Source organism: Malaclemys terrapin, chromosome 2, assembly GCF_027887155.1.
Source record: "Malaclemys terrapin pileata isolate rMalTer1 chromosome 2, rMalTer1.hap1, whole genome shotgun sequence".
In the NCBI taxonomy this organism is placed as follows: Eukaryota; Metazoa; Chordata; order Testudines; family Emydidae; genus Malaclemys; species Malaclemys terrapin.
Window position 1 is genome coordinate 86,907,916 of NC_071506.1, and position 14,404 is coordinate 86,922,319.

Consider the following 14,404-nt stretch of genomic DNA (forward strand, 5'->3'; position numbering starts at 1 on the left):
TGCTGCAGAGCAAGCCCTTAGAACATATGCTTCAAGTTAAACACGTGAGTTGTCCCATGTTTATAAGCACCTGCTTAAGGGTGTTCCTAGATCAGGGCCACAGTGAGCAGGAGCTTGCAGGATCAATTCAAGACCAAGGTGTGTCTCTGCTTATCTCTTCTCCCTCACCCCCAGAATTCTAGTATCTGAGTGCCATACTAAGATTCATAAAATTATGCTGAGCACCCTGACACCCAGGGAAGCTTCATTTTTCCCCCATATTACAGGTAGGGAACTGAGGCACAGAGACATTAAGGGTATGTCTACACTGCAATAAAAACCCCACTGCTGGCCAGTGCCAACTGAGTCAGGCTTGCGGTGCTCGGGTGAAGGGGCCGCTTAAGTTCATGGTAGACTTTCGGGCTTGGGTTGCAGCCCAAGCTCTTGGACACTCTCACCTTGTAAGTGTGGGGCAGTCGATGGTAAGGTCCCAGCCATGAATGGCTGGGGTACCTGGATGAAAAATGAAGAGGGGGCTGGTGGAAGCCCCTGGATAGCTATTGAATGAACGTGGAGTTGGCTGCAATGTACACTTTTAACTGCAGGTAGTCCCAGACATCTAATAATAAAGTTACGTCCTGATTAAATCCATATCAGGAGTCTCCTGTCCTTCTTTTCGTAGAGCCAGACAAAGTGCTGTTGGTGTAATAGGAGGTAACGTTTGGAGTTCCAGAGAAATGAGCAGTGAATTGAACCTGCAATGGAAATTGCTCCTATCAGTCAGTTTCTGCTCCATATTCTCAGGAAAACACTGCTGAATGTAGAAGATGCTAGGATCACTGATTAAATGGGATGCTAAAGTGCCAGGGGCTAGAACTGGGCTTGCTGGTCCCTCAGGTCAGAGCTGCAACTGTCAGACTTCACTGCTTGATACCCAGCTGAAACTGGCAGAAAGAGAGCAGTATGAAAAATGCTGCAGGCACCATCAGGGGAATTGGTAAGAACTACCTGACTAAACTTCAGGCATGACAGACAGTGCGCTCCTTAGGGAAGCAATCCTACTCTCTTATCATGAGTCAGTAGACCCAGATTGTCCCAGCTTGCCTCATGATTCATGCCAATGGGGCCTATCATAATAGCCAGAATACTGAGGAACAACATAATGTCAGTTCATCCAGGGAGCTGCAGTGTGAGTAGAAGGGTCTAGCACTGTAATCGCCACAAGAAGAGTTTTACCAAGTGCAAAGAAAACAAATGTTTAGCCATTAGTTGTAGTCTTCCATTTGTGACAATATAATTAATTACCCTATTACCTAACCCTATGAGATTTGTATGTTGCATATAAAATTATGGTAATGGCATGTAAACCTTATGTTGGAAATACTGTATTTGTCTTCTAGTCTAAGAAATGTGGTTTGAATTCTGATTAGCACTGTGAATTATGACGTTGCCAATTTATGCAATACAGTGTAGTTCTAGGACAATGGCCTTCATGAGCTGCAGGGATCATCAGTGCAGCTCTCAAGAGCACAAAAGCAAATGTCACTACTGAATTTCCAATTTGTGCTGTTTCACTTCATTTAAAGTTGGGAATTGACCCATCAGAAAGAGTGAATGTAAAAATCCCATTGAAAACTAAAACAAGGTATGATTATCATAAAATCTTAGTTAAGTTGAATCTCAGTTTTACAAAATAGCAGCAAAATTCATACCCTGATTCCTCTTGCGTTACTGCACCAGGGTGCATCAGTCATTCTCCTAGTACCCTGAATATATTTCACTTCAGATATCCAAAGGATCAAGTGAACACACTTCCACATTATTAGAAGCCATGTGCTGTGCTTTAGGTGTTAGTACCATATAAATGAAAATGTTACTATAGGTATATACAAGGTAAGGCACTTCCAGATTAGCTTCGCACGTACCTGTTGGTGCTGAACTATTTTGGATCTTGATAGAGTAGCTGTTTCCTTTGACCACTGTATACTGGTCCATATTTTAGTTAACAGTGGAAAAAATTGACCTGACTTTTGGGTTTAAAACACAAAGTGAAATCAAACCCTAGTTTCCTTTGGAGTTCAAAAAGTTCTAATCAGCATTTTCTTCTAGTTTTTCATATGTATTGTGTACACTTAGTTGGTTCCAACCACAAATGGCAGTGGAAGTTCCAAAATGTCAGAAGAAATGCTGTTCTTTCAGTATTCCCAGCTCAATCTGAATCAAAATGCTGGAAATTGAGATAGGAATTAAGAGAAGAGCACCTTTTCTCAGGAGATTTCTGGCTAAATTGTGTAGACATAAAAGTTTAGCAAAATGTTGGGGCCTTATCCACACTGATTTTTGAGGGGGTGAGGGAGGGTTATTTCTCACTAGTCTTAATGTGGTAGCATACAAAACTTAAACCCAGTGGTCCAAATTCACAGCTGGAGTAAATGACCTTAGTCACTGAGTGAAGTGAATGGAGTCATACCAGGTTACACCAACTGAGGATTTGGCCCAAAGAGTCTAATCACTGGATGTGGGGTAATGTATTATTTAGTTAAAATCATTCTGGTGTCTGGTTGCCAGATAACAAATGCAATGTGAAACTTATTGGCTACATTAAAAAATATTCTGCAAAGCTAGTCAAAACTATGTAGTTCATCAACAATTAATAAATGAATATCTGAAAGATTTAAAGGAAGCAGGGGTTATCTATTTTTTCACAGCAATAAAAAGCACGAAGGAAAAAACATTAAGATCTTTGTAGGTTATACAGAGAGCATGCAATATCTTAACACCTTTTCTTGAAGGAGTTAAGGTAGAGATGAATAATATCTTTAAAGAAATATATTTAGAATGCAGGGATCTTATTAACAGGTAAAAGTGATGAAATTTTGAGGAAAGTGTTTAGAACATTCTTGGTGAAGACATGTTGATTAATAAACATAAGAGGGGGAAGATGCATATTAATTTGTTTATGTATGAGAGGTTTCTAGCTCATTAAAACTCTTCTGAGCATTTAACTAGTGAAGCAATAGATAAAGCTAGACATTGGCTTTAATCTTGTTGAGGGCTCCAATATGAAAAAAAAGATTATTGCTAAATATGTGTAATAGCTCCACTAATGACGTGTTTTGCATACATAGTTAATTCACTAAAAATGCAGGGCAAATGGAGGCCAACATAGTGCTGTTCTGTGATGGAAATTTGGGTTCATTTCCCATCCCAGTCTCTCATTGCTTGTGCCAGTGTGAGTGGAGAGAGTGTTGATTCTCTAAGCAGCATCCTTTGATCAAGTAGCAGCTAGTCTTCCTCTGCTTTGCATGCAGCCATATATCCCTGGGCTATGATCTTATCAGATCAGAAGGTTATCAGATCAGAGGGTTGCTCTTGTCCAGACGTTGGTTTGGAGACCCAAGAGAAAACCCAGGTGTGTGACTCAGGTTTCATGTTTTCCCTCTGAATCTTTACTGAACAAATGTCCTAAAATGGTATCTTGTGCTGCTTGATTTACCATCTTTTGGATGAGATATAAAACCAAAGCCTTGACTCCTTGTGATCATTAAAGAAACTATGGCATATTTGCAAGAACTAGGAGTATTTGCTTCGGGTCCTAACTGGATTGCTTGTTGATTAATTGCATTCTGTCTAACTGATTGAAAAAAAGAGAGATGAATAAAGAAATTACTTTTAAAAATCAATGTTTTTCTGTATTAAAAACTCTCCTTAGGGAGAAGTTTGTCATTTACTGGAAAGTTTCCCTTTAAAATTACCTTCTGCTTTATATATTTGCTTTACTTTTCAATGTCTTTCTTACTTTAAAAGTGCTAGCACAAATATAAGAAAGTGAATGTATTAACTAACATACTTCTAAATTCTGTAAAGGCAATTTGACATCATAGAGGTTCTTTATTAACATTTGTTTCTCAATTTTCATCTTTTCATTTAAACATATATTTAAAGGTTTTCGTTATACTCTCTCTTTTTATCTGTCTTGTATTGTATCTTCTCTTGTTTTCTTTATCAAAGATACTTCTCCCTTCTGTGATCAATGATTGCTCTGATTTAAAAAAATCAAAATATAATAATCAAATCTGTTTTTATTTTCCTTTCACACTATCCTAGCGGTGTGTGTATATTCACAAGGATATAATACAGAACTGTGTAACAGTTTCTTCTCTTAGACAGTAATATGCACAAATAGTACATCACAATCATATGGATATTTTTACAGATCCCATGCGTGGGCCACGAAAACTAGAGGTTGTGGAGATCAAATCCCGGCAAATCATTATTCGTTGGGAGCCATTTGGATATAATGTAACACGTTGCCATCGGTATAACCTCACAGTCCATTACCGCTACCAAGCTGGAGGACAAGAGCAAGTCAGAGAGGAAGTAAGCTGGGATACGGAAAGTTCACACCCGCAGCACACGATTACCAATCTGTCACCCTACACAAACGTCAGTGTAAAACTGGTTCTCATGAATCCGGAAGGACGAAAAGAAAGCCAAGAACTTGTAGTACAAACTGATGAAGATGGTGAGTTTTTACATTTACTACTTTGAACAAATATATTAAAAAAATATATTCAGCTTCCAACCATTAGATCTCATTATGCCCTTTTTTGCTAGATTACTATCAGAAATCTCTTCCATGTGGGCACTTATGGTCAAGTCAATTCTCTACCTTCTATTTAATAAACTAAAGAGATTTTCTTGTCTCATTATAAGGAATGTTCTCCAGATCTCAAAATAATTTTTGAAACTCTTTTCTGAACACTTTCCAATTTTTCAACATCCTCTTTGAAATGTAGACACCAGAATTGGACATAACAGTCTTGATAATGCTCTGAGCAGAGGTAATAGCATCTTCTTAATCCTACTTGATATTACCCTGCTTGCATCCAGGGATTGCATTAATTCTCTTTGCTCCAGCATGCTACTGGCAGCTCATGTTCAGCTGTTATCCACCATAACTCCTACATTCTTTTCAGTGTCACCGTACTCCAGGATACAGTTTTGCACCCTGTAAGTGTGACCTGCATTGTTTGTTCCTAGATGTATAACCTTGGTTTTGGCTCTATTAAAATGCGATTTGGAAAGTGACCCAGAAAGCTTTGTATAACTGATCTGTCCTTTCATTATTTACCACACAATTAATTTGTGTGCCATCTGCAAATTTTTAATGCAATGATTTTTAATTTTTTTTGAGATTATAAATATTACAAACAGTTATTGCATTGGGTCAGAAACAGATACCTATAAGACTCCATTGGAAGCACCCTTATTTAACAGTCATTTCCCATTTACAATTAATTTTTGAGATCTATCAATTAACCAGTTTTTAGCTATTCAATGTATGCTACACTGATTTTGTATAGTGCTATTTTTTAAATCAGACTTATGAAAGGCACATGACATTCTACGTATATTCTGTCAACAGTTATCTCTATCAACCAAACTACTTATCTCATCAAAACTTGTATCAAGTTTGTTTGACAAGCCCTATTTCCCATTAAACTGTGTTGATTGGCATTAATTATGTAACATTCTTTAATTCTTTACTGATTGTGTCCCATATCAGCCATTCTGTGATTTGCCCAGGATTTACCAGCCTATAGTTATCCAGATCATTCAGTTTACCTTTCTTAGGTATTAATATAACATTTACTGATTTCCAGTTCTCTAGAACTTACCCAGTGTTCCAAGGCTTGTTAAAAATCAACACCGAAGGTTGAGAGAGCTTTTCGGCCAGTTCTTTTAATCATTGGTGTCATATGAGGACTGCAATTATCATGACTATATTTGTTGTTATAGTATTTGTGCATGCATTTTTGCAAATACAGTTCTAAAAACATGGCCCTAAAATGCATAGAGAGAGAGATCAATAGACATTTGCAGTAAGCTCCAGTAGCTACTCTGTATAAATCCATCCGTAATGCAACAAGGAATATCATTAGCCCAAATCATTATCATTGTACTGCTCTGTGGTGCATTTTTAAAAGAGACACATGATTGTTTCCCGTATTTCCATTTACATGAATAGCTTGCCTTTTAACAGAGGAACACTAAAACATTTTTTCTGGCCAATCAGTTGTTCACTGCAGAATTGCAAAAGTCCTCTTATTTCTCAAGAGAACGTGGCTGTTCAGGGATGAATTACTCTGTTGTCTTGAAGTAAAGCCCCTTTTTTTCTTGCAGTCAGGATACTTTACATATTATGAAGACCAAAAAATAACATATATTTGCTATTTCCAAATATTCTTAGTTAGAAACAACAATAGCAGAAGACTGAAAGGTTCAGATCCTACAAAACCAAATCAAAAACATATATATCGGTAATTATGTCAGGAAAGTTTTAGTGTTTGTGTAGATCAAGGTAATTCCTTAAACCTAAAAACCAAGACCCCATCCCTACTAATTTATTCCAAACCTCTTCTGCCCCCTCCTCAAAAAGCCAAAACACCATGCTGTTTATTGACTGCTGCATGTCTCAGCAAAGACAGGAACTGGAGGAAACAGAATTTAAACCGTTTCAAAATGTACATGTAATCTTATCAACCTGTCTGTACTGGGCTAGCTTGATTATCACTTCAAAAGTTTTTTTTCTCTTACTTAATTGGCCTCTCAGAGTTGGTAAGACAACTCCCACCTGTTCATGCTCTCTGTATGTGTGTATATATATCTCCTCAATATATGTTCCATTCTATATGCATCCGAAGAAGTGGGCTGTAGTCCACGAAAGCTTATGCTCTAATAAATTTGTTAGTCTCTAAGGTGCCACAAGTACTCCTGTTCAAAATGTACAATAACCATGATATAGAATAGCCCATAAAAGCCCAGATCCTAGAAATTGTTCTGGAAAAACTTGGAGATTGGATCTACCGTAATTGCAAAGAACACACTCCTTTTTCTTTTAGGTACATTTACCCGTGCTCCAAAAAGAGACTAGAAAGAGAGACGCCTTTAATTTAAGGATGAAATGGCCCTTTTTCTTAGGCAGCCATTTTTACATCATGTTATTTAACGTGTTATTTGACAAGGTTCAGCACTCTTTGATTTTCTATTACAAATAACTTATTGAAAAGAAGGCGTAGAAGAAAGGTTTGTATCTACACTGAATTACACTGTGCCATGCATGTTGATTTTGCAAGATATTTTGACATGCACCCGCAGATTGAAGTAAAGGAGCAAGTTTTTACCTTGCAAAAGTAGTCATGTTCCAATACCTAATAATTTTCAATTTACAAAGAGTCATGCACGTCATAGAAATTGGAGTTAGGGCTTGTCCACGGAGACTGTGTGGCAAGCCACTGTAACCTGCTGTGCATTAAGGTGCCGTGTGGACCCTGTTACTGCACACTAAAAGTTCCATAGTGCCCTCTGCAACAGCACTATGTCAGAGTGCACTATGAAACTTTTATTATGTGGCACCAGGGTTCACTCCTCGACTTAGTGCATTGTAAACTAGTGCTCTATACATTCACACTGTGGCTTGCCATGCACTAACTCGCCATATGGACAAGCTCTTAGAAAAGACATACTCCTCTAGTCCATCTTTCTGACAATACGGGACCATTCCTTAACAGTGTATTTTTTAGTCAGATTCAGTTTTAAATGACCCAATGGAAATGACTTCTGCCGTCTAATATAATTAATTATGAAATAGGGTCATCTCAAATTTTCCTTTTCTTCCTTTAATCCCATTACTCTTAATTAACTCCCCAAAACATAATTTATCCCTCTCCTTAGGGTTTACATCCTTCAGACATTTGTAGATGGTGGTCATACTGATTTTCCTTACTCGTAATTTAGCCAAGCTATGGTTAGTTCTCATCTCTTTCCCCAATCACTTTGACTCCAGATCTTAATCAGTGTTGGTGCTGTTCTCCAAATTGCCTCCACTTTGTGAACAGGCTTCAGATAGTGAGCTGCCTATACTGAAGTCAGCATTATATAGATGTTGTCTTGCCAGTTCATATCATATAGGGGCAAGCAAATTGAGAAACCTTCTTCTGTGGCCTCAGAGTCCATCTTGGCAGCAGAACCTGAACAGTTCTTCTGTGTAAGGGATGGATTTGAGGAAGCATGGGGTAGCCTGCACGGAGTGGAGTCCTGTTCCACACAAGCTTCCAGTCTGGCAGTGTGCAGGGATGGGAGGGGTTAGTGAATAGCTAGACCATGCAAGGGGAGGAGTTAAGGGATTCATTGCTAAACAAATTATCCCATTATTTCCCCGTTAGGGAAGACTGAGAAAAAAATTTCAATCATTGGGTACATAGCCTCCACCTTCTGTCCTCATGTATCTGGTCAGTGCCTGGCACAGCTACTTAGGTTGGACTCTGGATCCTTGTGCTACATAGAGGAGTGTGTATACTCAGTGTGCATTTTCCTGCTCGGAATACTGTGTTCTAGGGGTTCTACTAAGGTGAGTGTGAGAAAGCAAACTGCTGCAGAGGTAGGAGGAGGCAATATTAGATACCTGACACTTCTGATAATGCTGATTCTTCAGTCTTGGGTGTCTCATGCAATAAGAGGCCTTAAGATTGTCTTCATCACTGTTTCCTACTGCCCACTCTATTGTAAGGCTTCAGTCCTAATGACAGCCAGCATCGTTGTCCAAATACCATGTGTGACACTGTAGCCCTTATACAGGCTAATTACAGTACCTTAATCTACTACAACAGTGCCTTATACCTCAGTATATTTATATATGTTATAGGTGAGTGTTTCATATATTTCTAGTTTAGGAAATTTGTAGGATAGTGGCTAAGGAAGAGGTACTGAATATTGACTTGTAAACAAGACACTTCACTTAAATCCTAGCAAAAAAGCCAAATTCCCCACCTTTTTCATCAATGATATTTTACTGGAAAAGCGTTATGTTCCCTGCTATTTCTCTGTTTTAGACTAGTGTTCTGCAAGTGGCACATATGTTTGTACTTCTTCCTTAACAGCTGTATCCATTAACAGTTGAAAACCTCATTGATAATGTTAGCTTCGTTCTATGGGGAAGAGATAGTGACTGTTATTTCCTAACAGGCACGTAATCTGTTATACACCTGTTATAGCCGGGGAGAAAGAGAGAAGAGAAAAGGGTTGCACAGGATCTGTTTAACAATTTGCCAAAGAGTATTTATACCTGCAGCATGTAAACTGTTATACTCAACAGGGGATTGAAACCTGATGAACTGGTATCATGCCTAGAGAATGTAAATGTTAGTTTGAGCATCTCTATATGCTACTTTCCAAAATAGTACTTTTTTCTTTTCTTTCCTTTTCATTAGTCCCAAGTGCTGTACCACTTGAATCAATCCAAGGAAGTACTTTTGAGGAGAAGATTTTTCTTCAGTGGAGAGAGCCAGTGCAAACATATGGTGTGATCACTTTGTATGAGGTAGATATTTTTTATCATGGTTTCTCACACACATTTTTTATCATGGTTTCATTTTTACCTACAATTTTGATGTATTGGCATCCTGTTGATAAAAGTATTTTCTTGAAAATGTTTGTAGATTTCAGAGCCCAAACTCCCATAAAAAAGTTGTGTAGTATGTATCCAACAAATTGTGTTGTGCTTGGTTGATTGTCCATACTGCATGTCGGACTGAGGCACATAAAGAGGCAGTGTGGTCTAGTGAACTGGGCATTGGACTAGGAATCAACAGACCTGGATTCCGTCCTTGGCTGCCACCAACTTGCTGTGTGCCTTTATGCACCTCACCTGTCTATGGCTCTGATCCCACTCTCCGATTCCACTGTTATCGGTCTTGCCTATTTCAATTGTAAGCTCTAGGGGCTGAATATTAGTTATATCATGTACTTATTTATTTAGTCCCTGATACAGTAAAGCAATTAAACATGTGCTTAAGTCCCATTGACTTCAGTCGAACTTAAGCATCCTCAAGTCCTTTGGGGTGACAGTTGATAAGAGATTTAGAAATGGGAGGAAAGGCACTAAATAAGTTTAAAATACACCTCTACCCCAATATAACGTGACCTGATATAAACACGCATTTGGATATAACGCGATAAAGCAGTGCTCTGGGCGGGGGGGGGGAGGCGGAAGGGCTACGCACTCCGGCGGATCAAAGCAAGTTCGATATAACACGGTTTCACCTATAACATGGCAAGATTTTTTTGGCTCCGGAGGAGGTAGAGGTGTATTACCTAGGCTAAAATGAAACACACTTTAAAATACTGTATTTCTTTGAGAAATTTGGCCATGTCTTGTACATTTACAGGAAACAATTCAAACATTAAAAGAAGAGCATAATTGGTATAAGATAATTAAAAATGAAAATGATGATTGAATTTATTAAAAATGCAGATATTTCTTTGAAAATGGTCCCAGTTAGAACACAAGCTGACAACACAAATAAAATCTAATGCAGGAGAAAATTACTGGAACCGAGGATGGCACTGGGTTACTATACCTGAGGATGCCACTTGCTAACCCTGTGAGATATATTGTTCTATTTAGTAATATAGATCAAATATTTGAATGATAGAAGGGTAGATCTTAGAGTGAATTCTTAAAAAGAAAAAAATGGAAGAGATAATAGTAGTGACAGTCATCATCACATTTATGTGGGACTCATTTCAGGAAGCCTATTGTAATAGAAACAAGCAGGTGCAATTTAAAAAAAAAATAAGCTAGCATTTTTTAATGCAAATTCAACAAAATTACATGTTGTTAGGTTTCTAAAAATTGCTGTTCTTCCTCATATGGAACCTTTGCCTGAATACCTTTCAGAAAAACTGACAAAGGACTGCACAGATTAAGCTGTCAGACAGTAATCATTGTTAAACCTCTTACCTGACCTTACTACTAAATTGGTATTGAAATGCTTAAGAGAGAGAGAGGAAGCGAAAGATACAGTAAAAGAAAAGAGTTAATTTGAATGCTAAGCTATTGATGCTGTTTTGCAGGCTGTTTTATTATGAAAGTTATGATAATGTATGGCTTGGTTTTGGTAGAGCTAACTTTCATAATGTCGCAAACGAAACAATTGCACATCTTCCTCAATGATCAGAATATTTTAATTGATACATATTTTAGAATCTTTGCTGATTTTACACCTGACTGGTACAGAAATATGTACAGTATTGTCAAACTTTCTGCCTAAAAACACACAGGCATAACCTTATTGCTGAGTAATTTGTGCCCCGTGGCATAGCTCTCTCCTTAATACATGCCTGTAACTTACATCAACTGTAGTAGGTGTTGCATAGGTGCGTTCATTGAAAGGAGAATAATAGACCAACTCTGCACTTGTAATGTTCATGGGAAATTTCAAGCTTCTGCATTTCTCAGAACAAACAAACTTCTGCATTTCTCAAACAACTCAGAATTCTAACAATGAAAAAAAGAAATAGATCAAATAAAATATTAATACCTTTCCGTGCTTGGTGTTAATCAAAAGTGCAGTTACAGTGGGAATAGGATAAGCAACATAAATCAGATTAAATTAAGAAAAAGTAACTAAGTATAAATACTGATATCAGCAGTTTGATTCAGTGACACCAGGTCTTGCTCTTTCTGCAAATCCCGGTTAAGGTGGTGGACCTGATCAGGTGGCTGAATACAAACTACAACTCACCAGACACAATTGAAGACTCTTATTTGCTTGCCTGGGTCTAGTTCAGTGGCTCTCCAGCCTGTTGCTTATGAGTCTGAGATGTGACACAAAGTGTTCTGTTCCTTAGAGGCACTCTGGATAACAGGGGAGCCTGATGTGGTGGTGAAGAAAGTTTTCTTAACCCACTTCTAGGGCAAAGGGAAAAACCACACAAAGTTATCTTCTTCTTAGATGCCAATGAGAGGGGAAGAGCGGAATTCCCACTATAAACAGCAGGACAGAGAGAAAATATAGCGTAGAGATGAATAAGATCTTCATGATTCATCAGGCTTTTATGCAGTTGTCTTCAAAAATACCGTAGAACCTCAGTTACGAACACCTCGGAAACTGAGGTTGTTTGTAACTCTGAACAAAACATGGTGGGTTATTTTTTCAGAAGTTTACAGCTGAACATTGACTTAATACACCTTTGAAACTTTATTATGCAGAAGAAAAATGCTGCTTTCCCTTTATTATTTTAGTAGTTTGTTTGACACAGAACTGTACTATATTTGCTTCTTTTATTTATTTATTTTTGGTCTCTGCTGCTGCCTGATCAGGTACTTCTGGTTCCAAACGAGGTGTGGGGTTAACTGGTCAGTTCGTAACTCTGGTGTTTGTAACTCTAAGGTTCTACTGTAAAACAAACCTGAATCTGCCTTTAAACTAGGTGAAACAATCTGCAACTTCCAGGTAGCCACTTATGTTTTTGGTGGAGAAAACTGTGGAATGAAAATATCAAGGGTCCAGTTCACCACTAGTGTAATTAGGTGCAAATCCACTAATTTCAACACTGTTTGAAACTCAGAACCTCAGTGAGTAAGAGACAGAATTTGGAAGACAAAATGGTTCTAACATGTTGTGAGGGTTTATGCCCCTCGTTACAGGGCAGCACGGCCTAGTGGCCAGAATCCACAGAATTGCCCTTGGTCACAGGACAGCACAGCCTAATGGCCAGAGTCCATAGAAGTAGCCCTCATTGCAGGGCAGCACAGCCTAGTGGCCAGAATCCATAGAATAAGCCCTTGTTGCAGGGCGGCACGGCCTAGTGGCCAGAGTCCATAGACTTGCCCCTGGTTACAGGGCAGTAGGACCTTACTACTGGCTCCGCGGGGGGGTCCTACCGAAACACGCTGAGGCTCACCGAGGGCAAGGTACCAATCCGTTACACACACACACACACGGCTCGCTTCCTACTGGCTTGGGAGTTGGGGTCTCCCACGAATCCCAAGGTTCTCTGGGGGTCTCCGGGTCCATTGCCTCCCCTGGTTTCTTCCGCAATAGGAGTTCATGCCGGCTTGTAGAAGCCTCCATTCCCAGCAACTTCAAGAGTGTTGGCTGGTCTTCCCCAGGAGCTTCCCAGTCAGGTCCTTCCCCAGCAGCCGCCAGCCCGGACTGAGCTGAATTCCCTTCTTTTATACTCCCAGAGCACTTGGAACATGCCCAGTACGAACGGGGCGGGACTTCCTCCGTCAGAGCTACTGGTCTGACACCGCTGGGGCTAGTGTGGGGTGGGGCTGCCTTGTCACACATGTGTAGACATGTCTACATAAAGCTCTTTTTATTTCCGCCTCATTTCCCACCATTGCCAACGTCAGTGCAGCAGTCCAGTTGGTGGCAATGAAAGGAGTGCTACCTGTATGCAGGATTCTAGCCAGCCCACCAACATTTTAAGCAAGGTTACCTAAACCTGGTAAGAGTGAAAAATTGCTGTCACTCCTTTTTCCATGTTAACCTTCCCACTGCTGCTGCCATCTGTAAAGGTGCCCTGGTCTCAGCACTGTTGGGAGAATTTTCAGAAAAAAAAATCTTGAGTAGGTAAAGCTTTACTGAATGATAGCAGGAGTGTAATGTAAATACTGCGAGAACAAATGTATGCTTAGTTTCCTCAAGCAAATCACTTTTTGTTAAATGAACAAGTTGCTTATGAGCTGTGAAAGAGCTTGTGTTTTTGTAGTGCATTCTCCTGATAGCTAATCTAGTACAATAAACATAATTAATAGCTATAGCTCTACCACAGGGGTCACAGAATCTGTGACCTCCTGTGTATTTTAAATAAAACTGGGCTGAGTCATTGGGAAATCCAGCTAAAACCCACCATATCTGGTGGCTCTACCACTCTCTCTGCCTCCCCACAGACTCCATGGGAGGAGGTTTTTTTTAGATCAGTCCTTGCTCAGGGAATTTCAGGAGACTAGATTAGTCCTAACGAAAGTGTAGCCAAGTTTTTTGGGGGGCACTAATACCTGTCCTCAGCATTTTATTGACACTAGACTAGATGTATTATGTAAAATTACATTTTTCACTGATTCAGAGATTTTAGAAAATTATAGATATTTAACTGCAGTAGGAAGGATTAGTATTGTACCTGAGTGAGTGCCAGTTCCCCATCTATAAAAATTTACATAATACCTCACAGAGATATTGTGAGCATAAATAAATTAAACATTGTGAAGTGATTTGTGAGCTACTGATGAAAAGAACTATATAAGGAATAATAATAATGTTATTATGTACTGTATGTCATTCAGACCCTTGATTAATATACACAGCATACACTTTTTCTTCATGTTTCTAGCTAAATATTCCTTCAGATAAGTATAATAATGTTCTATAAATATAACAATGTCAATTTTCATTGTATATAATAGCAACCCTGGAGTTATGTATAAATCTACTTATTTAAAAGCAAAAAAGGGGGGAATCAATTTTACATTTTTTTTAATGAGTTCCTTGTTTTTAAATTATCCTGTTGTTGTAGCTCATAGATGTTAAGTTGCCAGTAGAAACACTGCACAGTACATCAATGTGAACTTGTA

General features: G+C 38.8%; 1 protein-coding gene across 9 annotated transcripts in view; it reads left to right on the forward strand.

The window, feature by feature from the left end:
• Positions 1-14,404, forward strand: part of PTPRM (protein tyrosine phosphatase receptor type M) — a 691,593-nt gene that overhangs the window by 394,558 nt on the left and 282,631 nt on the right. For all 9 annotated transcript variants that reach the window (XM_054018880.1, XM_054018881.1, XM_054018883.1 and 6 more), the window contains exons 8-9: positions 4,196-4,504; positions 9,252-9,361. In XM_054018880.1, the coding sequence (XP_053874855.1) occupies positions 4,196-4,504; positions 9,252-9,361 (419 nt within the window). The remainder of the gene's footprint in view (positions 1-4,195; positions 4,505-9,251; positions 9,362-14,404) is intronic.